A 24,365-nucleotide genomic window follows, 5' to 3' on the forward strand; every position below is an offset into this window, starting at 1 on the left:
CATCCATCTATCAGAAATAACTTTTATTAAACAACATGAACATGACCCAAGTCTCTGAGTCTCTTACATGCTATACTCTTTAAATGACCAAATCTTATATTCCTGGCTCAAATTGCTATATTTCATTGCACTAATCTTTTTTTCTTTTAAATTCTTTATGATTCAAGTCAACATCAATAATCAAATACCTACTAATTGATGAAATAATGATACAAAATCCAATAAAAAGTTCTATTTAGCATCATTATAGTCCATTCAAATATACAATTGACTTTTTAAAGGATATATTTAAAAGTCTTACAACTTCTAGGACTAAAAATTAATATTCTATAAAATCTTAGGATGTTGTGGCCAAGATATGGTTTAGTTCCGCCCCTAATTCAAGTTGGATAAGAAAAGTTTTGGTTTCAATATAGTTTTTTAAATATTAGATAGTTGATAAAAGCTAATATTAAAATCTGCAAATTGTTTTTTGTATTAAACATTAAGTGTATTTTCAAACAAATCTATATTAATTAATAATAAATTATGTTTTTAGATAATTTTAAATGCACATTCTTTTAATAAATAAAATCTATTGTTTTATTTTTTAAATTAACTACATATCTATTTAGAGTTTCAAACTCAAAAAAAACCAAAAAAGATGTATAAAAAAAAGCCCTTTATTGACCATATATCCTATCTTATATAATTGTGTTTAAAATTTTCTCATTTTCTTATGACATGTGCAAAAGTTTGAATCACTAAATGGTAAAAAAACAATGGGGCAACAATATATCTTATACTCATCCTTCTTAAGAGTGACAATTGAATTTGGACATTCTTATCAATAAAAAATATTTTTTTGCAATTATAATTTAATATTTAAAATGGGTAGGCAATGTAAAACTATTTTCATACAAATATTGAATATTAATATATTGTTCACAATACATGAAAGAGATATAAACAACACCGAAGAAATTGGAAAAACCTTAAATGATTTTAGGCCTTTCCACAACTATTTGATGAGCCTTGATTTTGTTTTTTTTTTTTTTTTTTAAGTTGAGCTAGCTGTGATTTATGTACTCTTACAAAACAAGCTCTCTTTGTAGAATAGAGGACCCCTCGATACCTAAGTAAAGTGCAAAGATAAATGTAATTTATAAAAGGGAAAAAGATGTAGGAGAGTGTTTTGTTTTAATGATTGTAAATATAGGGCGTGTGTTATGTTTAATACATTACGAACCTTGGTATTTTATACATCCTTGAATCTCATGAATTTTAATTGTGGGAAGTAGGGTGTGCAGACATATTCGTAGGAGTAATAGAGTTTATTTGTGAATGATCATGTAATTAGTTGTATAATGAATTGTTCATGTAGAAGCTCATTCTGTTAATTTGTGAAACAAGGCTTTCTGGTTGGAGTATAAAGAATATGAAAGACATGGAATTCAAATGGATGTCATATCAATAACTTGTATGATAAAGAATTTGGTTGGGTTGTTGCATATGCCTCAACATCGTTTGGGGTACCATACTTGTTAAAAAAAAAAATAAGAGCTATTGTTTTGATTAAAGAAAAAATGAAGAGCATATGGGCTTTATAGTATTATTAGGCTAAATTGAGCCTTATTTTATCATTTTTCCTTCTATTCTTCATTTTTTCTTCCTTCCTTTTCTTTTCTTTTCTTTCCTTCTACTCTAATTAGGCTATTCGATGTTAGGTTTAAGTGTTTCCTAGTTAGGGTTTTCCTTTTCTTTTCTCATTTTTTTCTTCCTTTCCTCTTTTGTTGGAATGCTTAGTGTTGGGCCCATGTGCTGCGCAACTAGGCTCATTTCTTCCCTTTCTCCTTTTGTTTATTTCCTTTTCTTTGGTTAGGTTGTTTAGTGTTAGTCCCAAGTGTTGCTTGATTGTCATTTTTTTTTTTTTTCCCTTGCTTTTCTCTTCTTCCTTAGTTGGGTTGTTTAGGATTGTCTGATTAGGTCTTGGTTAGACTCTCTCTTTCTCTTTCTATTTTTGTTTCATTGTTGAGCTTAATTGTGCTATGATACCTAGTTAGGCCTTTTTACTTTCACTTCTTCTTTTCTTGTCTCCTCCCCCCTTTGTTTGGCTAGGTTTCTTTCTTTGCTCAAATTGTTTGACTAGGCATTTAGTCCATATTTAAGAATGCAGTAGCTTCCATTTTTGAGTGCCTTTTCAAAATGCATTTACCTTGAAAAAACATTAAATTAATGTTTTCTTTAGTGTTTTTTGATAATTTTAATGTGTTAATGTAAAAATAAATATAAAAAAATAAATTATTTTAATGTATTTTCAAATAAAAAGTATTTTTTTAAAAAATACTCTACACCATATTACCAAACACATACTTAATAATAGACTTGGTTGGCTCAATTTTACCAGCTAAGTTTTTGAGCGAGCTCCTTTATTATTTTGTCAAACACTAACATACATTCAATTTAATTCATAGTAAATCTATTTTAAAATTTTTCATTAATCCACCAAAAATAATTTATATACAAATAAAAATTGCTACATAATCGGATTGTGAGAAGGCTTAATGTCATATCCCCATCTCTGTATCCACATTTTCCCCGTGCCCAACTTCCTTGTGGATATGTTCTCACACGCAAATGTACTGTTGTGATCTTTTTGAAATAATAAACATTAAACTACATGATTCAAATTGAAACATCATTGAATCTCTAGGGACTAAAACAAACATTAAACTATACAGTATATTTCTAGATATTGCTGCTGGCTAATCAACTAACGACCCTCTCTCCGGCTGTCTGATTGCCCTAACCCCCCCCTCCTTTCTCGTTTCTCGAGCTCGCAACCCCAGCGGAAAGAAAGAGAAATTCAAATTGTTTCCCCAAAAAGCCCTCGTCTTTCCATCTGTATGCCAAACTTACCCTCCTCTCTCCTCCTCCTCCTCCTCGTCGTCGTCTCCAGAGTTAAGCGAACGGGAAATTCAAAAAAGCATGATCGTTAGAACGTACGGTCGGCGAAACAGAGACGGAGGAAACCTAACGAGAACCTTTTCAGATTCATTAGACGACGACTTAGCTGACCATAATTACTCCTTCAGCGACTCCTTTTCTCTCTCTCAAGAAAATACCCAATCTAATCAAGATTTCTTCAGCCATAACTTTCCTTTCTCTTCTCAAGAATCCACCTCTTATTCTCTCGATCTCGATCCCTACAATTTCGACGACAATCCCATCCCAAACGGCGTCGTCCCAAGAAAATCGAAGAAGCCGAGGCGTAGTAAGTCAAAATCTGAGAGAAACGGTATTGGGAATTCTAATCTTTTGACTAGCTCGACGACGTTGATGGAGGCGCAAGAATTTGGGGAAATGATGGAGCATGTTGATGAGGTTAATTTTGCACTTGATGGGTTAAAGAAAGGACAGCCTTTGAGAATTAAGAGAGCTAGTTTGCTGTCTTTGTTAGGGATTTGTGGGACTCAACAACAGAGACGGCTATTGAGGGCTCAAGGGTATGTGGGTTTTGTTTTGTGATGTTTAAAGATTGAATTTGGAATTATTTCGTGTTTATGAATTTTTGAAATTGTCTTGGGGATTCTGTGAGTTCTTGAATTTAGAAAAAAAAGGCGGATTTGAATTTAGAAAGATTGAATCGATGGTTACTGCATTAGAAATTGTCGGGACTTTTTGAGTTCTTGAAAGGCTGGGTTTGAATTTAGAATGAATTGAGGCTTATTGCGTTAGAAATTGTTGGGTTTGTTTTGGAAGCTTTTTGATGGGGAGAGGTTATTGGCATTTCAAAGAGTTGTTTTCGGTTGATGGGTTCTCGAGTCTTTCTCGAGTCTTCGTTTTGAATTTTTCTAGTGTAGTTTAAAGGGTATCGTGAGTTCTTGAATTGTTTTTTTTGTTTCTTTTACATGATTGTTTTGTAGAATTTCTTGTTGAGTTCGGAAATTCTGGATCTTCGTGTGGCTTCTTGGAGAGTGTTCTGTTTGATTTTGAGTGTAGTTGGTGGACTGTTCGAAGTTCTTGAAATTAAAGAGATGGGTTGTTTCGTGGGTGATCTTGTTTTGGTTTTGGAATTTGGTACTTTGTTTTACTATGCGTTTGGAATTTATGTCACTAGTTAGTTTTTGTAATGGTTTATGGGTTTTCTGTTTAAGCTTTGAAGTACCTAATCAAGTAATGAGCGGAATATTTTAAAATTAAATTTAATATGGGAGTTCAGTATGCATATCCAAAAGATGGAAGATCTCTGAGAAGTGAAAGTTATGAATTCTACTTATTACTCCCCATACCATTTGGTGAATGAAAAACAGCATGTTGGGTTCTCCTTTTAGATGTTTTGGTTTATGCACACAAAATCACTCCTTTGTTGGTCTGCTATCATGTATTTACTATTCTCATTTTACTGGCCTCAAGTTTCATGTCTTATTTCTGTTGCATGCTAAAATTCTAAAGTTTTGTGCTTTCAGGATGGCCAAGACAATAATTGATGCTATTCTGGGCCTCAGCTTTGATGACTCAACAAGCAATCTGGCTGCTGCTGCACTCTTCTATGTTTTGACGAGTGATGTAAGTTCTTTTATGTTTTATACCTTTTCTTTCTGCACTCTCTTGTGCATGTACATGTTTTGTTGAAACCTCAAAAGGGACCTCTGAAATCTATACAAAGGCAATTGGGAATTCAGCATTACCTCCCTCTGAGTTGTTAGATAAGGTTGTGTTGTCTGGCATGGATAAAAGGCAATGACTGACATCAGTTGTTTTGAGAAACATAATAATAGCAAGTAGAATCTGTAACTTTACTCATAATTAAGTTCACATGGAGTTCTATGTTTGTACAAGCACAACTCTTCAGTTTCAGTTTTCAAACGTTGTAATGTTCTCAAATCACATGCTGCTGCTTGTAGTCGGTTATTTCTTATTTGTTTATTTGATTCTCAAGGCTGGAACTCATTTTCTCCATGTATTTTTTCACCCATCAGAATAGTTTTGACAGCTTTAATTTCACTGTTTCAGGGTCAAGATGAACACATTTTAGAGTCACCAACTTGCATTCGTTTTCTTATTAAATTGTTAAAACCCATCATTTCTACTGCCACTGAAGATAAGACTCGAAATATAGGCAGTAAGCTTTTAGCATTACGCAAGGATTCTGACATCTTACGAGATACAAGTAAGCTGGCAGATTCTAGCTCTACTGCCATTGCTGCCAAAGTTCAGGAAATTCTTGTTAATTGCAAGGACATGAAGTCACATTCTGGTGATGATAGTAGAACAGAGAGGCCAGAATTGACTCCAAAATGGATTGCATTGTTGTCCATGGAGAAAGCTTGTTTATCTAAGATATCTTTTGAAGGTATGCTTGATATCATATCTTCCAATTCTGTCGATAATGAAGTGTTAGTTTTTCATTTCTGTTGCGTACTTTCCATACGTAGCCTGCCATTTATTAGTTTCCTTATGGTTTATTTTTATCAAAGGATGAATAGTGGTTTTGTTGATTGGAACTATGAATAAATTCCTGGATACCATTTATTATAAAGCTGATATTGTTGATGCAAATACTTTTACACTAGCTTTTCATTACTTCTGCTTCTTTCTTCTGACTTATCTTCTTGAAATAGATCTAAAATACACCATTATGTAATGAACAGCATGTCTTAATAATTTCTTTGGCATTTTTATTTGCAAGTTTCAGTGGTGTCTATTTTTGTTTGATTACATGCTGGTGTAGTATTGTTTTTAGATTTTTATTAATTACTTGAGTTAAAAATGATCCAGGCACAAACGAGTTTTGCATATTGTTGTTTATTACAGGCTTCTTTAACTTAATTATTCTATATGGATATTTTCTATTGAAATTTATGGTTTTTTTTTCATGGAACAAGAAGAATGCAGGCCATTGTGCATACAACGTGCTTTCAAGAATTGCATGATAAGTTTGGTTGAGGATTTGGGATGCTATTTTTCAAATGCTTAGTGATTGTTTTGCATGATCTTAACTAGAGCAAGTTAGCATTCTACCCATTTTTCCATAACAAAAATACTCCTTGAGTGCATTTTGTATTGAAAAATTAATTGAGGGTACAAATGTAATCTCAGATAGGTGGAAATGCCCAATTCTCTGTCTGGAGCACATGTTTCTGTTTTAAATTAATGTTACTAAGGCTTTTGTGTTTTTGCGAGCTAGTTGGCTAATCTATCAAATCTTTATCCCTTTCATTTGAAACCTAAATTCTATTGGGAACCGTTTGGGAACGCTGTTGAAACCGTGTTCCCAAAAAATTCAATTTTTGTTTTTTGCTAAAATTTAATACGATTTGTATGTTTTGGATTGTTTTGATGTACTGATATCAAAAATGATTTTTAAAAAGTGAAAAAACATCATTAGCATGCATTTCGGTACGAAAAGTTATTTGAAAAGCAACCGCTACTACACTGCCAAACATATACTAAAATTGTATCCAGCAGCTCTTTTATATCTGGATGATAGTGTCTTGGTAAAGAAAATGGTACATAAACAGATTTCATTTTATGGAAGAAACAAGCAAGTCTTTTTAAGCATGATTCATTAGATGGCAGCATTTTGTTTGATCATTGGATAATCTTTTTATCTCAATCTCACTCTAGGAATTCATGAAATAAGAAACATAATGAAAACCAAAACAGTTCGGAATCTCTAGTGGGAAACAAGCACTTGTTATTAGGGAGAGATTTGCTCCTTTGTTCTAGATAAGGAAGTGATTGGGAGGTGAAATTAATTTTTTTTCTTTCAGCTGCAAAAAATTCTAAACAAAGGATGGAGAAGGAAGAAGAAACTCCCCATGAAATTACAATTCTACCCACATTTTAATTTCAATATAAAAGGCACACGTAATATTTTTATCATAGAAAAATGGGCACAACGCTAACTTGCTCAAATACAGACAGGTTAGCAAAATCCATAATCATATGTATATGCAATGCCACATGTGCAAGTCTTTCTGTAAGCAATACATGCATGCATGCATGCACACTCTCTCTCTCCTTTTCTGATTGCTTATTTATTTCACTGTGTGGGTTGCATTCATTCAGATACATCTGGCATGGTAAGGAAGACAGGGGGGGGCTTTAAGGAAAAGTTACGAGAGCTTGGAGGACTTGATGCTGTCTTCGAGGTCACCATGAACTGTCACTCTGTTATAGAGGTGTGAGCTTGTATGTTTGTTTCATCTTTTAGCAATTCACAAAAAATCAAGAGCTTATATGTTGCTTTAAAGTTTAAGTGTAACTCTTATTCTATCTAATCATTTGAGAAATGAGGAAAAGTTTGCAACTGGGAAATCTGTGCTCAATTAATGTATTCAATCGTGGGAAAAATCTGTCATATGCTTATCTCATCTTATGCATGATAAAATTTTCAGCATTGCTTATTAATCTCTGGTTCTCACATTTAGCTTTATAGCACTGCTCTGTTATTAATTTCTTCATCTTGGAATGTAATTCTATATGGTTCTGAGTGGAGTCATCACTGTTCTCACCAGAATCAAAGATTAGTGGTGTGCATGCATGCATTTCCCTGTGTTTTACTTTCACCTTATAAGATCTAAAGCAGATCCTCAACCAATGGTGGCCATTAACTTGCTTACCAGTACAGTTTCTTTTGTATATGGAAGTCTTCTTGTGATTTACTTATTCTAAATTGAGTCATTATACCTGATAATAAATTCATTCCTATCTCGATCCATTTCTGTCTTTGACATTCTAAATAGTGAATGATTGTTTGGAGTTGGTAACAATTGAACACAAATTTATTTGCAGAGGTGGACAGAACATAATTCACCTTCCATTCAGGATGCAAAAGATGACATGCATCTGTTTTGTATATGGAAGTCTTCTTGTGATTTACTTATTCTAAATTGAGTCATTATCCCTAATAATAAATTCATGCCTTCCCGGTCCATTTCTGTCCTTGACATTCTAATTAGTGATTGTTTGGAGATGGTAACTATTGAACACAAATTTACTTGCAGAGGTGGGCAGAACATAATTCATCTTCCATTCAGGATACAAAACATGACATGCGTCACTCGAGCCTGGTGTTGCTTCTGAAATGCTTGAAAATTATGGAAAATGCTACATTTTTGAGTAACGATAATCAGGTGCAATCAAATGTGATTTTGTTCTGTTATTCTTCTCCTGTTTATTCTTCCTCTAGATAGTTATTGGGATTTAAAATGCCATTTGAAGCCGAGTTATTGGATTTTAATGTTCATTATTTTCTTCTTTAATACAGACTCATCTGCTTGGAATGAGGGCGAACTCAGATTCTCATGGGCATCAGCTATCTTTTACTAAAATCATAATAAGCATCATAAAAATTCTATCCGGTAACGGTGCTTTCTTGCTCTGTCTGTTTCCGGTTCTTAACTAGATTTCTTTTGTCTGGCATGTTTTCTGATGATTGATGGCATTGTTTTTTAGGTCTTCATCTACTTAAGAGTTCTCCTGCTGTTTCCATTGATGGAAACCATTGTAGTCTTTCTGAAAGGAGTGATAATGCTTCTGATTTGGCCTTGATTGACGACGTCAGAGGTTTGTGGTAGCCTAATATCACTGTAGTGTTTCTGTTTGGCAGCTGCTCCTCTTTCTCTATCTCTCTTACTAATGATGCATCTTTAATTGTATTAGCAGTAGACAGCAATGGGGTTATTTGTATCAGTTCTTCTACAGATTGCTGCAATGAAGAGAGGACCTCCTCTTGGAAAGGCTCAAATGTATATCACTGCAATGAAGAGAGGACCTCCTCTGGGAAACGCTTAAATGTATCTCAGAATTCCATTGGTCGGTTGAGTCTTTCTGCCTCCTGTTCTGAAACTGCCACACGATTTATGAAAAATACTTGTCAACTGAAGATGAGAGTCCCTTCCATGCCCAGTTCATGTAGTGAGACATTAAGGAGTTGCGATAGTAATAGGTCGAGGACCAAATTTGGTCTTGTTGAAAAAACTAATTGTACAAAAGATGCCTGCAGTGACTTGTTAGATGACAGCCAAGATCCTTATGCATTTGATGAAGATGATTTTCAGCCCTCAAAGTGGGACTTGCTATCTGGGAAACGAAAAATCTCTCGAACTCATAATGGTAGGGTAACCCCCAGAGAAGTTGAAAATGGGTGTCAATATAAGCTAATGAGTCCGGATGAATCAAGTAATGGTGGAAATGGCCTCCACAAATCAAGTAACAAGGAACATCATCATTCACAGAAAAGCTCTTATTGCAATGTTCCTGATGAAGAACATTCCAGCCTTTTGGCAGACTGTCTTCTTACTGCTATCAAGGTATTCCTCTGAACCATTTTGAGGAATTTCTTCCATGTTCCATTCCTTATTTTCTTCTGTCGAAGTAAGAGGAGGTTGCTGCACATGCCCTTTTTTTGCCTTTGTAGTCAGAATCTTTTCTTGGCAGGTTCTAATGAATTTAACAAATGACAATCCTATTGGCTGTCAACAAATTGCTGCTTGTGGAGGACTGGAGACTATGTCTTCATTGATTGCCGGCCACTTCCCTTTGTTCAGTTCATCTATATCTTTCTTTGGTAAGATGCAAGAGGACAGTTCAAGCATTCCACTCGAAAATCAGAATGATATTCATCTTACTGATCAAGAGTTGGATTTGCTTGTTGCTATATTGGGCCTGCTTGTGAACTTGGTAGAAAAGGATGGGGATAACAGGTCAATTTTACTTGCCCTATAATCACCGCTCTAATGCATATATTGTTTACTTGCAATTGGTGGACGGCACAGTGGAATGCTTCTTTGTTCTTTATTGCTATTATGAATTTAACCTATTGAAACTTGATTTATTATCCTCGCTGTGTTGCTTTAAACCTGCTGAAGCTCTCCTTCATGTTAACTATTATCTTTGTAAGTATGATACGAGTAGATTTATACATCCTAGGAATTTCTGATAATTTGATTTTAGATTGCTGCTGCATGTATTGGATTGAACTTGTATTGGCGTTGCATTCTGACCATCCTTTGGAAGTGTCACTTGTGCTTGTATTTAAGCAACAACAATCCCTCAAACCAACTTTCTCCTTGTATTACCTAGATTCCTTGTGCTATTGACTGATTACATTCAAATTTCTGTGAAATTTCCAATTCTTTATTTTTCATGTTAGATGAGAAGATGTTCTTATTTTGAACACTCCAATAATCTCAATTCAGATTTGCATTTGATGAATTTGAGCAATGGCCCTTCATTTTATGGACTGGCTTAACCCGACTTGGATACCTTTTTGATGGTTAGATCTCTCAATTTAGTAGCAGGCTGCTCATTAGGGTTTTCCTTCTTTTGATCTTATTGGTGACATATGGTTCATGTTTCTTTATATATTCATAATTTTCTGGTGGAAAAAGTGACTCTGATGTTTATTGCCTACCAAAATTTATGGTTAAAGTCGATTGCAGATCAAGGCTTGCTGCAACAAGTATTTCGCTGTCAAGCTCAGAAGGGTCAGAAGATGAGAGTCGCAAGGATGTAATTCCATTACTGTGCTCCATCTTTCTAGCCAACCAAGGTGCAGGTGATGCAGCTGGAGAAGGAAACATGGTGTCTTGGGTGAGCGACCTGCTTAATGTCATAATTTTATTAAATGCAATTTGTTTACACATGTATGTGGAGATGCATGCAAATAATAGAGTAATATTGAATGTTTATTCTTGTTCATTTTCCTAATACTGTAAGATTCAATTTGAATAAATTGAATTGTAATTTATGTTTCCAAAATTTTATGTTATTGGGAATTGTACAGAATGACGAGGCAGCTGTATTACAAGGAGAGAAGGAAGCAGAGAAGATGATTGTTGAAGCTTATTCAGCACTGCTACTTGCATTCCTATCAACTGAAAGGTTTGCTGTGCTCCATCCATTTGTTCTTTCACATTCTTTTTGGTCCGATGTTTCTCAAATTGTCCTTGTTCAATGACAGCAAGAGCATACATGATTCCATTGCTGATTGCCTCCCGAACCAGAACCTGGCTATCCTTGTTCCTGTGTTGGAGAGATTTGTGGTATGTTTTGTTCCTTTCTTGTACATCAAGGCATGAGATTAGTTGCAACTTTGAAATCCATGTCCTCTCTGCATCAACATTCTTTGCTTGTTATTATTATTATTTTTTTTGAAAAGAAGCATTGCATTATATAAAAAATGGATCGGGGAGCATTTTGGTAAAATAATCACTGCGTTCCTTGCGTTGTAGCTAGCTAGCACGCTGTGACATGTACAATGCAAGAGTGAAAACAAAGAAGTAGGCTATTATTTCTCTCTCTAACAAATTATACATTTTGCTTTCTCCAGGCATTTCACTTGACATTAAACATGATATCACCAGAGACTCATAAAGCTGTGAGCGAAGTGATCGAATCATGTAGAATCCGATGATATACTTGCTTTTCCGGTCACTCATGTAGATGTGAGCAATGTGATTGAATCATGTAGAGCATGATGAAAAGCTCCAGAAATGCAAAGCTTTGTACAGCCTTGTTTTTCTTTCAGGTTAAGTTTTTTTTTTTTTTTTTGTACACAGATGGTTTTAGCTTGTCGTAGCACACCAGGTTTTAGCCTTGGGCTGATTAACCTTTTCCAGACTTGCCCACTTTCTTTTCTTTCCTTTTTCCCATATTCCATATCATTCTTTTTGTATGACCCGGGCCGAGACGCTAGACGCTTTGTATACAGTAATGAAAGCAGAATCAAATTGTATTTCTTTGTGCGTGACTTCTATCTGTATAATATATATATTTTTATTTTTTTTAAATTATTTTTAACATTAGCACATTAAAATAATCTAAAAACACAAAAAAAAAGAAAAGAATTTGAAGTAAAGAAAAAAAATTCAATTTTTTTTAAAAGTGTTTTTAAAATATATAAATAAATAGAGGATTGTAAATTATAATAGTGTAATTATGGTTTTGCTTATAAATCAAATAATAATTGAGGGTCTAAATTTTTTTTTTTTTTTTCAAATGATAAAAATACTGGAATGATTCTTAAGGCAAGAAATATATACGTAGCACCAAGGTGTGCACTTTTGGTTTTTCTTTTGAATGTGCAATGAGATTACTTAAATGTCTTTAAAGTTAAAAAAAAAAAATAAATTACCTTTGGCCAAGTGTTTGTTTGTCTTTTCAAGTTTTTTCTTTTGTTATTTACTGTTTTGTTGATAGCATTATAATCTTTTGATTGCTGAACATATAATAAATTTACTTAAATATCTTTTGAATAAAAAAACGTTTTAGGTCAAGGGTATATTTTGACCTTTTATATTGTTTTTTTTTTTTTGATTCAAAGCATAATGATCTTTTAACAAAAAAATAAACTATTAAAATTTAAAAAGTTACCCGCGAGAGAGAGGCGTCCACACACCTTGAGGAGAGCATGCAATGCCTTTGGTTGTAAAGACAAACCTTCTATCATATTATTGAAAGCATCATTACTTTATCTTCTTCATTCTATGATGCATGTAGGTGAAGGTTGAGTAGTTTGTCATTGATGATGTTTTTTCTCTTCCCCCTCAAATTGATTATTTAAGCTTTTTTAGTTTTAATTTTTTTTTTAATTTTTGTCTTTAATTTTTTTGTAAAAGTTTTATTTCTTTTTAATTTAATCTTTCAATTCCAATTTATCATGTATTGATGTTTTTCTTTTTGATTCCTGATTTTTTTCGTGTGGTCTTTTTATAAATTTTTATTGTTTTTAATTCCATCCATCAATCTAAGTTTATAATGTTATTTTTTTTTTATCTTGGTCCTCGTTCTTTTTTTTTTAATCATTTTCTTAATATTATTATTCTTTTCAATTTAACCCTCAAATTGAATTTTTTTTGTTGCCTTCTAATTTATTTTTAATTTCGATTTCAACCATCATTCTCTTAATTGGTATTTTGTTTTGTTTTGAATCTTTTTGTATAATTTTTCTTTTGATTTCATGCTTCAACATTTTGTTTCCTATAAATTCAGATCATGAGTTTAAGAAGTTAATAGAGATCAATATTTTTTTGGCTTATTTCTTTTTCCAAAATTATTGTTTGAAATTGTTTTTTTTTTGTTTTTTTTAAATGGTTGTTTGATTTTCCTCAATTTCTTTTTCTATCTGATTATCCCGACCTCATGTCTTAGAAAATAGTTTGGTGGTTAAATTAGACTAGCTCGCCTCTTAATACTCAGATTATATGTCTATCATGTTAGCTCAGGTTGGCTCATACTAATTTTTTTTTATCCATTTTTTTTTTTTATCTTTTCATATTTAAATAGTTAGAAATTAAACAACATCATTATTTCATTCTGGGATGAAGGTTTTTTTTATCCCCCTAGTTATCGTTTTTTTGTATTATTTTTTTCCATTTAATCATTCTTTTTTTATTTTTTTTCATATGATTCAAATAAAACTAATTTATATAGTTGGTGAAAACCATAGGACGAGCTATTAATTTGTTTTTTTAAAAAAACATGTTTGTAATATTTAAATATTTTACAGGAAAAATGATATGAATATGCGGTGTAGCTGGCCTTGCTTCTATAATTTGGCGATAATACTTCCATAAATAGCAAGCTAACAAGCGTGACCGCTGTATTTTGAATATTTCCAATATATATATGTTTTATATTGAATATTTCCAATACACACACTGTATTTTGGAAAATTTGTTTTAAAACATGAAAAATAAATACATTTAAAATCAAATAAAAATGAGACCCATTTATTTTTAAGATTTTTATAGGAATTTATTCTTTAACCAAATCTCTTTAACATTCTTTATTAAAATGATTAAAATAAATTATAAAAAAAATAAGAAATTAACCTTAAAAAATCACCAATAAACATGTTTTTATGAAATTTAAAATCTTAATTTCACATAGAAAAGAAATAAGATTTTCTTGTTAATTATATATTGAGAATATAAAGAGTTAAAATTGGACTTAAAAAAACACAAGATTTTAGAAAAGAAAAAACTTAAGTAAAATGAGCTTTTGAGCTTAAGTTATATGAGTTAAATTGACTTGGTTAGTCCCGAGCTTGATTTTATTGTAAAAATAATTTTTTAAATTATAAAGATTTTTTTTTTAATATATTTTGAACCTGGGTATAAGTTTATAGTTTTTTTTGACCAATAAATAATGTTTTTTTTTCTCCAAACCATTAGTTTGTACTGAATAACTTCTCCAATTTAACTACTCTTTTCAATGTAGATAGTTTCTATTATAACAAAACATCATATTTAAAGCTAAACATCAGGTTTAATTTAAATTTATAGCTGGTAATTAATTTTTGATAATTACTAGAATTAATTCTATTAATTTTGATTTCAAAATCCTCTATAAAAAGGGATAAAAAAAGAGTGTTTGTGGACAATTTTACAGAATTTCTTACTCTTTTTCACCTCAGTTTCAGCTTAGTTTCCTATGTTATAAGCTCTAATTTTCCTCTTTGTTTTTCTCCTAGTTAAGAGTTCAAGGTTAGTTTTTCTCCCATTTGCTTATTGTTTACTGGCCGATCACAATTCATTTGATTTGTTGCTTGTTGACATGTAGTTGGTAGCATGGTTAGTTTCTGCACTTCTATATTCAGACAAGAGATCCATGAACTCATTTAGTTAACGTCGGACTTTTCTGTTTGATGCCATTGCCGGAGAATATCTTCTCTTAAAGAGTTTGTGCTTTCTCATTCTCTGCAGAGACCAGACTGCGAGTTAGAAAAACATTAGACAATGGCAGGAAAAACAAAATAAGAAATGAAAGGGAGCAAACCAAGGAACGATGCCCTGAAAGGTGTTGAGTTTGCTAATGCCCTTTTCATTTCATGCAACTCACTTTCTGTCATTTTTTACCTGTAATCAATTTGCGCATCCCTGAAAGGTATAATTAAGCCACGCTTCTTTAAATTTCCAACAAAATCTCCGGTATAAATCAAGCCATCCCTCGACATATCGGTTCCAAAAGATTTGTTTGAAGTAAGAAGGATTGTGATCTGACTGATCAAATTGTTCTGCTGATAGTGCATAAAAACTGCTTTCAGATTCTTTATGTGCCTCTGTTGCACATGAAGCCGGCAACTGGGCTTATTTTAGGAGTGGAAAACACGAGTTCTCCTACAGATCTTGATTTTTATTTTAACCAATTACAAGGCATTTCGAGATCCTTCAAGCAGATGTGCCGCCAACGTTCATTTGATCTGCAATTCAACAATCTTCATGGATGATTGTCTCGTTTGGTCTTTGCTCCGCCCTCATGTATGGTTGTCTCGGTTCTTTTAAAACATGTATAGCTGTGAAGAAAACACGCTGCAATTTCTGTGAAGAAAACACTCTAATATTAAATATTAGAGTAATTTTTTTTTTTTTTTTTTATCAAACTGATTAATGGAATGCATACACTTGTGTGAAATCCCATTTTGAACTCTTACAAACATGCAAGGAAATCAATTGAAGTCACAAACACAGATTCACAAAAGAATAATGCTTGTTGACATGGATGATTCACAAAATGTGAATACTTGCTAGGAAATACAAGAGATGAACAGGGAGGGTATTTATTAGGATACACAGTTGCTGTTTCATGAGATGTTGATGACAGCTTTTGACAAACCCACTTCGGCCATAATCATAAGCAAATGGGACCCCAGGCACAGTCACCTGGGCAGCTTCAAGCCTGAACCCTTGAGCTTCTTCTCCATTATGTCATCTAGACGCGCTCCCATTTCAGGTGTCAAGTGATTTGCCCAGTCGCCTATCTCACCTTTCCTGAAGAATACACTATTTTGAATAGGACTTGATATGCCTGGAGTACGGTGCTCCGCATTTTTATTCACCTCCAAGCTGCTCAACTCCTCAAAACTACACATGCTTATTATCTTTTGCACCCCCCCTCCCTCCTCTTCCTCTAAGGTGAAGGAACAACCCATGAACTCAGCTAATTTCTTAACATGAGCAGCGGTGTCTTTCTTCATTTCCTCGTATGTCAAGAACAATATCTTCTCAGGGAACTCCAAGCTTGCTCTCCAATACCCTAAAACATGGTCCCAGTACGGTCCATAATTTGCAATTCCATTGCAGAACAACTCAAAAGCCTCTTCCAGAGGAAGAGGTTCAACATTGTCCGACCTTTGCATCTTGGCAAGAAAGTACCACAAAGAAACAAAAGCATCCTTTGCGTCCCTGCAAATGTAAATAATCTTGCAACTAGAAGAAATGATAGATTTAGGTAAACAACTGTAAGGAACATGAGTAGATAGCAGAGGAATTGCCAAGTCCCGATTACTTGGGTTTTGATCAGCAAGCTGAAATTCCAAAAAAGGAACACAGTCATGTGGCATCTTGGTAAGTAAAGAACTAGTTGTCGAACCACTTAAACGGGATCGTGTAAGAATAGCAAAAGTGAGGGCCTTAAGCCAAGTTGTGCCAGTTTTTGGAGAACTGGCAACAAATATATCAGTGGATTGAGGATTGAAGCGGTCTTGAACAGACATGATTCCTTCCAAGAAGAAGGGATCGTACCAAAAGCCTTGGTACAGGTAATAATCATACCCCCTCAAGCCTTTAACTTTCGGAAGGGTGGACATGACTTCATTGTAATTTTTAGCTTCATTTTTCCTCTCTGCACTTCCACCAGAATCCAAGATTTGGGAGGAAGGCAAAGAGGATTCCATGAATGTAAAAAATGAAAATATAACGTAGAATGATGAAAGGCCATGGCAGCTATTTATAGCGAGTTGAGAGCTGGTTTAATTTTTGGCACCATCGAATATTATTGATCACATGTCCGTTGATGCAATTAGGTTTTATTTCATATTATATTCCACAGTGTGATTGTGTGCAAGGTTGTCAAAAATGTTGTTTTTGATATGACACGGAACATCTAATATAAACTCGACTCGTAAACTCGAATCGTAAAATCGGAAGTAAAATATTTTAACTAAAATCATAAAATCGTAAGTAAAATATTTTAAACAATACAAATATCCAAACATCTTAAAATACATAATTCAAATAAAAATTCATACATGTCCATAGTATTTCAATAACTAAAAGTTAACACACCTAAAACAAACAGTCTGTAGGTGTGTCATGTAACCTAAACACACCCTCATTGCCTTTGTCTCCCTCATTATTCCTAAAACAATCATCAAAATCATTACCATCTAAAGGAACATTAATGCTACTACTAGTACCAGCACCGATATTAGAAACATTAGTGCTACTACTAGTACCAGGACCAACACCAATATTGTCAACAATATTTAACTCTAAGCTCCTTGAATTATCTGGATTGACATCATTCTGAATCTCTAAATCATCTTCAGTTCCATGACACTCCATCCCAACATCATTAAAATTTTCTTTATCATCACTTTCATCTTCTTTACTGTTTTTCCTTCGTGTTGCACTATCAATGACACCAAGCAAATCAAAGTTGGATGAACCATCATGTTTCTCTCCCTTGGTTATCCAATCATCATCAGATGAGAGATGATCAAAAACTTCACCAAAATCATTAGCTTGCTTTTTGACTTGGTTATCATTTAATTTCAGATTGCACATTACAAATACAAAGTCATTCATTTTTTTTTCTGGTGCAAATGATTTCTTCGTTTTGTATGAACCTATGTAAGCAATTCAAATTAATACCATATAAGATTCTTATAAAATATAAAAACATTAAAATTAAAAAGAAAAAAACTTACCATCTCAAATGCACTCCAGTTTCGCTGGCATCCAGATGAACTACAAGTCAAGCTTAGAACTCGAATTGTAAATTTTTTAGCTCTGGACATTCATCCCCATAAGAATCCCACCATTTAGCTGGAGTCTTTTTATCCCTTGTTATCTTGGCAGCCTCAATATCGAACAACCCACTTGCATCCTAGAATGAATCAAGTTGCAAGTCAATTTTATACCTTTCACTTGCATCGAGCACCATCCTTTCTAAGCATTGATATAATCCAATTTTAATGTTGACATTAGCTTTAAAATTAAAATTATAATGATAATGAGGATTCAAATAATATGCTGCTGCATATAAAGGTTTGTGAAGTTGAAGTTCCCATCTTGCATCAATGATAACCAAGTTGGTAAACATTATGATCAACTGATAGTAGTAAACATTATAATCAAAATAAAAATAAAAATAAAAATATTATGATCAACATTACATGACCTAGTTGGTAAACATTATAATCAACTGATAGTAGTAAACAAATAATTAGCAAGATACATAATCAATACCTTTTTTTTCACAAAACCAAAATTCACTTGTATGTTCTCTTTTGCTTGATCCATTACTTCATATATAAAACCTATAATTGGTATTTCATCTGTATCAACTAATTGAAGAACTTTTATCAGAGAATATGCTGCCTTAATACATGTAGTAACAATATGCAGCTATTTGTAGCGAGTTGAGAGCTGGTTTAATTTTTGGCACCATCGACTATTACCTTCCGCGAACGTGCTGTCTCCATTTACTAATATTTGATCACCATCATCCAAGATTTCCTGACATTTTCTTTCACATTGTCGGCTGCCTCAAGCTATAATAATTGAATTAAATCAAAATTTACAGTATTTTAATAGTATTGATCACATGTCGGCTGATGCAATTGGGTATTGTTTCATATTATATTCGATATCACATCTTTAACGTGATTGTGTTTTAAATCTATTTTTATAAAAAAAATAAATAGATTAAACCATAACCCCAAAACAAGCAATTACGTAGTAGATCGCATTTCTAGACTAGAAACTATTTCTTATTATAGAATCATGATGACAAGTTTATTAATTCTTGGCACTATCAACGATTTCCTTTCGAGAACGTGATGTCTCAGATTTCAAATACTTGTTCACCATCGTCCAAAGGTATATGTTAATATCATATTGTTATTTAATATTGGTTATTTTTAAAAATTTGTTTAGAAATATATTAAAATAATATATTTTTTATTTTTTAAAATTTCAAAACAATCTAAAAATACAAAATAAATAATTAAAAGCAAAGATTAGCTATATCGAACCAATTGATATATATTAGTATTTCTCACTTGAAGATTTTACATAATGGATATTGGCTCTGCTTGGAACATCACCATGCTTTGACACGCGGAGGTGGATCTCATACACACACACACACACATATTCAACATGAGAAGACAAGGAAAAAAAGAGACCAAACAATCTTACGTCTCGAATTATTGATATGTGGTCGTCATCATCTAGTTTTGTAACATTTTTTTTCACATTATTATAGTACCTCGAATTATAATGTTTGAATTAAATCAAGTTTTACACTAATTTAATAATCTTGACCATTTGCCCGCTGATGCGAATAGATTTTATTTCATATTATACGAGATATCAAATCTTTCTGAAAAGAACCTGGAAAACTCAAGGCATGATTGTGCTTTAAAAGCCCTATATTTAGAAACAAGAAGACATCTATATAGGAAAATTGAAGATAAAATCAAAATGCCTTCCCCATTTTGTTTTTTAGAAAGGAAACATTTTCAATATTCAAATCAATGTAGTGAGTTATAAAAGATATCAACAGATGCCCATAATTAAGACTCAATATTTTGATTGAAATAAAAGAAGAAAAAACTTCGTTAGCATCCAACGCAAGACCAATACATTTTTTTTTTTCAAAACTAGCTAGTTGGATGTTTGTGCAAGATCCCATAAATAATGAGTGATGTCGTTTTGGAGCAGTAATTTCAAACTCCAAAGATATAACCCGCCCAGGTCTGAAAAAGTTCCTCTTACTCAATGCTCTAAACAATACATACTTTTTTTTTTAATTAACGTAGATGTTCGGGTAGCTTATACATAACTCGACTAATTCTATGGGTCCTGAAGTTAGTGATCATGTAAGCTTTCAATGGCCCTGAGATTTGTAGGATTCGAACTGATGATCTTTAAAGAGCAAACTCAGAGTCTAACCAGTTAAGCTACATCCCTTAGGGTTAAAAAAATATACACATTTTAATCCTTAGGGTTGTAGCTCAACTGGTTAGGTCCTCAGTTTGTTTTCTAGAGGTTATTAATTCGAGTCTTACAAACATCAAGATCACTGAAGGCTTACATAGTTTTTAACTTCAGGTCCATAAAATTAATTAAGGTATGCACATACTAGCCCGAACAACCATAAAAAAAAAATAAATACACCTTTCGTGTTTATAAATGGGAAATGGTGAAAATGCATTAATGGATTTATCAATAAATAAATAAATAGAAGGCACTTGTGAAAAGTCAAATATGTGCCGCTGCCCAGAGTGACCCCGCCACGTGGCGCTTGGGCTGCCTATACTTTTAGTGTAATTACAAGTATTGGTATTAAAAATATTATTATTAGTTTTCTTATTATTCTTTTTTTAGTGTAATTAATTTTTAGAGTATTTATAGTAAAAATATTATTGTTTGTTTTGTTGGTATAATTTTTTTTTTGTACAATTAATATTAAAAGAATTATTTTTTTTCTTAATATATTTTTTTGGTATAATTGATAGTATTGGTATGAAAAATATTATTATTATTTTAGTCTAATTAATAGTGTTGATCTCAAAACTATTATTATTTGTTCTATTAATATTATTTTTTAGTATAATTAATAATATTAATCTCTAAAATATTATTATATTTGATGTTATAAATAATATAATTTTTATAATAATTCATATTATTGCTACTAAAAATATTATTACTTGTATAATAAAAATTTTAGCTTTTTCATTAAAATTTATAAGAGCATAAATATTATTATCATCATTAATAAATTTTAAAAAACTGCTATTACTTGGAAAAAAACCACGTTGGAACATGTGGCGCTTGGGTTCCCACCTGAGAGCGGGCAACCCAAGTGCCACGTGGCGTTTGGCCTGCTTCCTCTTGGTTGTAGTCTAAGAGCCAGGTGACGCTTTGGCTTGGGCATTCACAGGTATGGCCCAAGGCTTGTCTTAGGCCTGGCAGGGCAGGACTCAAAATAAAATTGAATCCTGGTCGCAGGTAGACCAAGCGCCACGTGGCACTTGGGCAACACCACCCTAAGCCCGCAGCACAGCGCCGCGTGGTGCTTGGTCTGCTTCCGTTTAGGTGCAGTCAAATCATCACGTGGCGCTTGGGCTACCTATAGTTTTAGTGTTATTACAAGTATTGATATTAAAAATATTATTGTTACTTTTCTTATTATTCTTTTTTTAGTATAATTAATTTTTGCAGAACTTTAAACTTATTGTTCACGTTCTGCATGCAACTACACAATTGCAGATGATGCCGAGAAAAATGGAAGGCAAACTGGCAGAGGAGAAGGAGCTGCTGTCTAGGTGGCTGACAAGAGGCTGGTGGCGATGTTGATGGAGAGCTTAGCCGGTGAAGTAACTACTGTGCAGGAAGAAGAAATTTGCAAAGGAGATAGAAATGCTGGAAGGAGAAAAGGGAGAGAGTCGCGGTGGCTGGTTGATGGCCGATTGGTGGTTGTGCTGGCTTCCAGTGGTGGAGCTGGTGGCTAAAAATCTAATGTTGATGACAGTGGTAGCTGGGACGATGGAGAGAAGAGAGAGAGTGAAGACAAATGATAGAAAAGGAAAAATTATAGGGAGGAAGCCTTCTTTTTGATCCATTTTGGACCCGATTTTCTCCTCCCTTTGGCCATGAAATCTACCTCTATTTATAAGCGGTGGAAGAGGGCAATCTTGTCTATACAGGGGAAAAATTACAGCCCTTGATTCAGTTGAGAAGGATCCCAACCGTTGGTTCAAAGTATATATGGTACATGACATAATTAAAAGATTAATGTCTTCTCCCAAGTACAGGAGTGTTGAAGTAATAAATAACCCGACAAGATCGGGGTCGAACCTTAAGGAGTTGAACTATATAAAATTATAAATAACAAATGAAAAGTAGTTGAAGAGAACTTTTGACATGTGATATTGATGTGAGTATTAATCAAAGATAAAAGCAATTGTTAAGGTTAGAGGATCCACTAATAGTATTAGAAATAAGTATAGTATAATTTTTTTTATTAATCAAGTGGAAACAACACACAAAAAAGGTTCCAATCGAATGATTTATCCTTAATAGTTTATTATAAATTTTTAACATGATCATATTAATTATCTTATTTTAGTAACACCATACTTTTAAATATTGTTAGGAATTCATGATGTTAACTTATGTTAACAACAAATCAAGTTTCTTTTATAGCACATGTGTAGATTATATCATACCGGCTATGAAAGTGCCAAGCATTTGTTGTACCAAGTGTTATACAACACAAATCAACATTAACAATTTAACAAGCAAGGTATTAAGAATTGATAAAATAAAAAGATGAGAAATGTTAATAACAAACTTTCTTGAATATAACCATTAAAGTCCATGTTGAGTTTATATTATACCTATTCTAACACCATTAGTGAAACCTTTTCACCTTGACAAAATAAACTTAACTAAATGTAATGAAAGAGAGAAACATAAATAAACAAGATAAGAACATAGTTATGATGAAAAACATAAACAAGAGATTAATGAAAGCAAAACTTAAATATTACAAAAATATAAAGAAAGAGAGCAAGAACATGATCTTGATCTGAAAACCAAGATGCCTAAATGCATGGCAAATATCTCCTTTTATAGGCCAAAATTGGGAACTATTGATTTGATGAGTAATTGTTGTGTGGGTGGCCATATTTTGACTTGCGACAACCCTTATCTTCTTCTTTAAACCAAATGTCATTGATAACATCAGAATGTGAACATATAGTCTTCATGAAAGTTCTGGAAAATTGTCTTAGCTTGCCATCTAAAAATGAATCTGTGCATTTGCACTTCTAAAACTCGAGATATGGGCTGAACACTGAATAATGTCTGGGTTGCAGGACATATTCTGACTTCTTTGTTATTACTACAATTTGGACTTGAAAACGGCTTTTTTGAATCTTGGACTCTTCATGAAAGTTTTAGGCCTATGTCGTAGCTTTCCATCCATATAAACATACCTAAATCCAATTTGTACAACTCTAGTTATGATCCAATAACCAAATAGTGTTCTAGTTTGGATTGAACCAGCATCTCTTTCTAAGCTTAGCCCTTTTTTTATCTTCTCAATTTCAGTACTTAAACTCATCAATCCATCATTTGATTTATATGATAGGCCTGCATTTAAGATGAATATTTACCATAAATTAAATGTATCTTATATTATTCGACATGTTATTATAAAACATGCTTTAGTTAAGGAGTTATTCATACTTTAAGTGCAAAATGATGATATAAAACCTTAATAAAAGTACACTTTTAAGTACTAGTCAGTACATTGTCAAATCTGTAGCTGCATGCTGCCTGAGTTGGCTTGTTTGGGGTGGTGCCATGTCCGTTTATTTGCCAGTGAGCTCGTGACGACCATACTTAGACATAGAGGGATGTCTTATGATTTATTTCGTGCGAGTTTTGTCAAATTCGGTGGACGTTAGGTACATTAAATGTAACTTCAAAGTAGGTAACTGGACCAGCTTTTCAGGAAAAAATAAAATGAAGAAGATAATGAACAGTACTAAACGACGCGTCGTTTGACCTTTTTTTTTTTTTTTTAATGAAATGACACTGTTTTAGTTTTGAATTAGGGATTTTAACTGATTTTCAATTGAGTCCTTCAGCTTTCAATTTGTTCTAACTGAACCCCTAAGTGACCCTAAACTTTTGATTTAATGAAATTAAGCCCCTGATGAACTTCAATTGGAACCGCGAAGTTACGCGCCTATTGTGATTTGGTCCTTGGTCTCGGATTTGTTCAATTGAACCCCTAATTGACCATTAAACTTTCAATTTCTTCAATTTCACCCCCAGTTTTTATGAATTAAACCCTTATAGTTTGGCGCATTTTACAGATTGGTCTTTGGCTGTGAATTTCTTCAATTTAGCCCTTAATTGACCCCCAAACTTCAATTTTCTTGCAACTTGGCCCCTGATTTCAATCAATTAACTTGGTAATAATTAAATTTGGTCTCTTAAAATTCCAATCTTTTCTATTAAGCCCAAATTAGGCTCCCAAACTTAATATTTCACAAATTAAGCCTTTGGACCCAAATTAAGTCCTTGCACTTAATGAAATCCTTCAATTGGACCCAAATTAATTCTTAAATATAATTAAAATTTAATTTGGCCCATGATTAAATCAAATTTGCCTATTAAAAATTTAACTATGTCCTTGGTCTTAATACTTATGCAAATTCATCTAGTAATCATTTAATTTGACTTTGAATTTGTGTTTTTGTCCATATTTGGGCATAATGGGGTACAATTAGGCTTTAAAATTTCCTCCAAAATTGCTGCTTAATACTTATGCAAATTCATCGATGG

At 32.9% G+C, this 24,365-nt stretch overlaps 2 protein-coding genes across 5 annotated transcripts; one reads left to right on the forward strand and one right to left on the reverse strand.

The window, feature by feature from the left end:
• Positions 1 to 2,748: 2,748 nt before the first annotated feature.
• Positions 2,749 to 11,740, forward strand: LOC118039512 (wings apart-like protein 2). Of its 4 annotated transcripts, XM_073412594.1 has the most exons (14): positions 2,756 to 3,485; positions 4,449 to 4,548; positions 4,996 to 5,335; positions 7,054 to 7,166; positions 7,992 to 8,120; positions 8,255 to 8,348; positions 8,443 to 8,553; positions 8,653 to 9,299; positions 9,427 to 9,692; positions 10,188 to 10,264; positions 10,421 to 10,581; positions 10,775 to 10,872; positions 10,952 to 11,033; positions 11,321 to 11,740. In XM_073412594.1, the coding sequence occupies exons 1-14, from the start codon at positions 2,968 to 2,970 to the stop codon at positions 11,402 to 11,404; spliced, it is 2,820 nt and encodes a 939-aa protein (XP_073268695.1). In that variant the 5' UTR covers positions 2,756 to 2,967; the 3' UTR covers positions 11,405 to 11,740. The 4 variants fall into 4 exon arrangements, 2 of the variants coding, with proteins under 2 accessions (XP_034902108.1, XP_073268695.1); XM_035046217.2 differs by lacking the exon at positions 10,188 to 10,264 and having other exon boundaries at positions 2,749 to 3,485; positions 10,431 to 10,581; XR_012171242.1 differs by lacking the exons at positions 10,952 to 11,033; positions 11,321 to 11,740 and having other exon boundaries at positions 2,749 to 3,485; positions 10,431 to 10,581.
• Positions 11,741 to 15,551: 3,811 nt separating this feature from the next.
• LOC118039517 (flavonol sulfotransferase-like) lies at positions 15,552 to 16,679 on the reverse strand. The gene has a single exon (XM_035046223.2). It carries the CDS (start codon positions 16,664 to 16,666, stop codon positions 15,650 to 15,652), a length of 1,017 nt encoding a protein of 338 aa, XP_034902114.1. The 5' UTR covers positions 16,667 to 16,679; the 3' UTR covers positions 15,552 to 15,649.
• Positions 16,680 to 24,365: the final 7,686 nt, after the last annotated feature.

The sequence above is a fragment of the Populus alba genome, chromosome 11 (assembly GCF_005239225.2).
Source record: "Populus alba chromosome 11, ASM523922v2, whole genome shotgun sequence".
NCBI classification, from domain to species: domain Eukaryota; kingdom Viridiplantae; phylum Streptophyta; class Magnoliopsida; order Malpighiales; family Salicaceae; genus Populus; species Populus alba.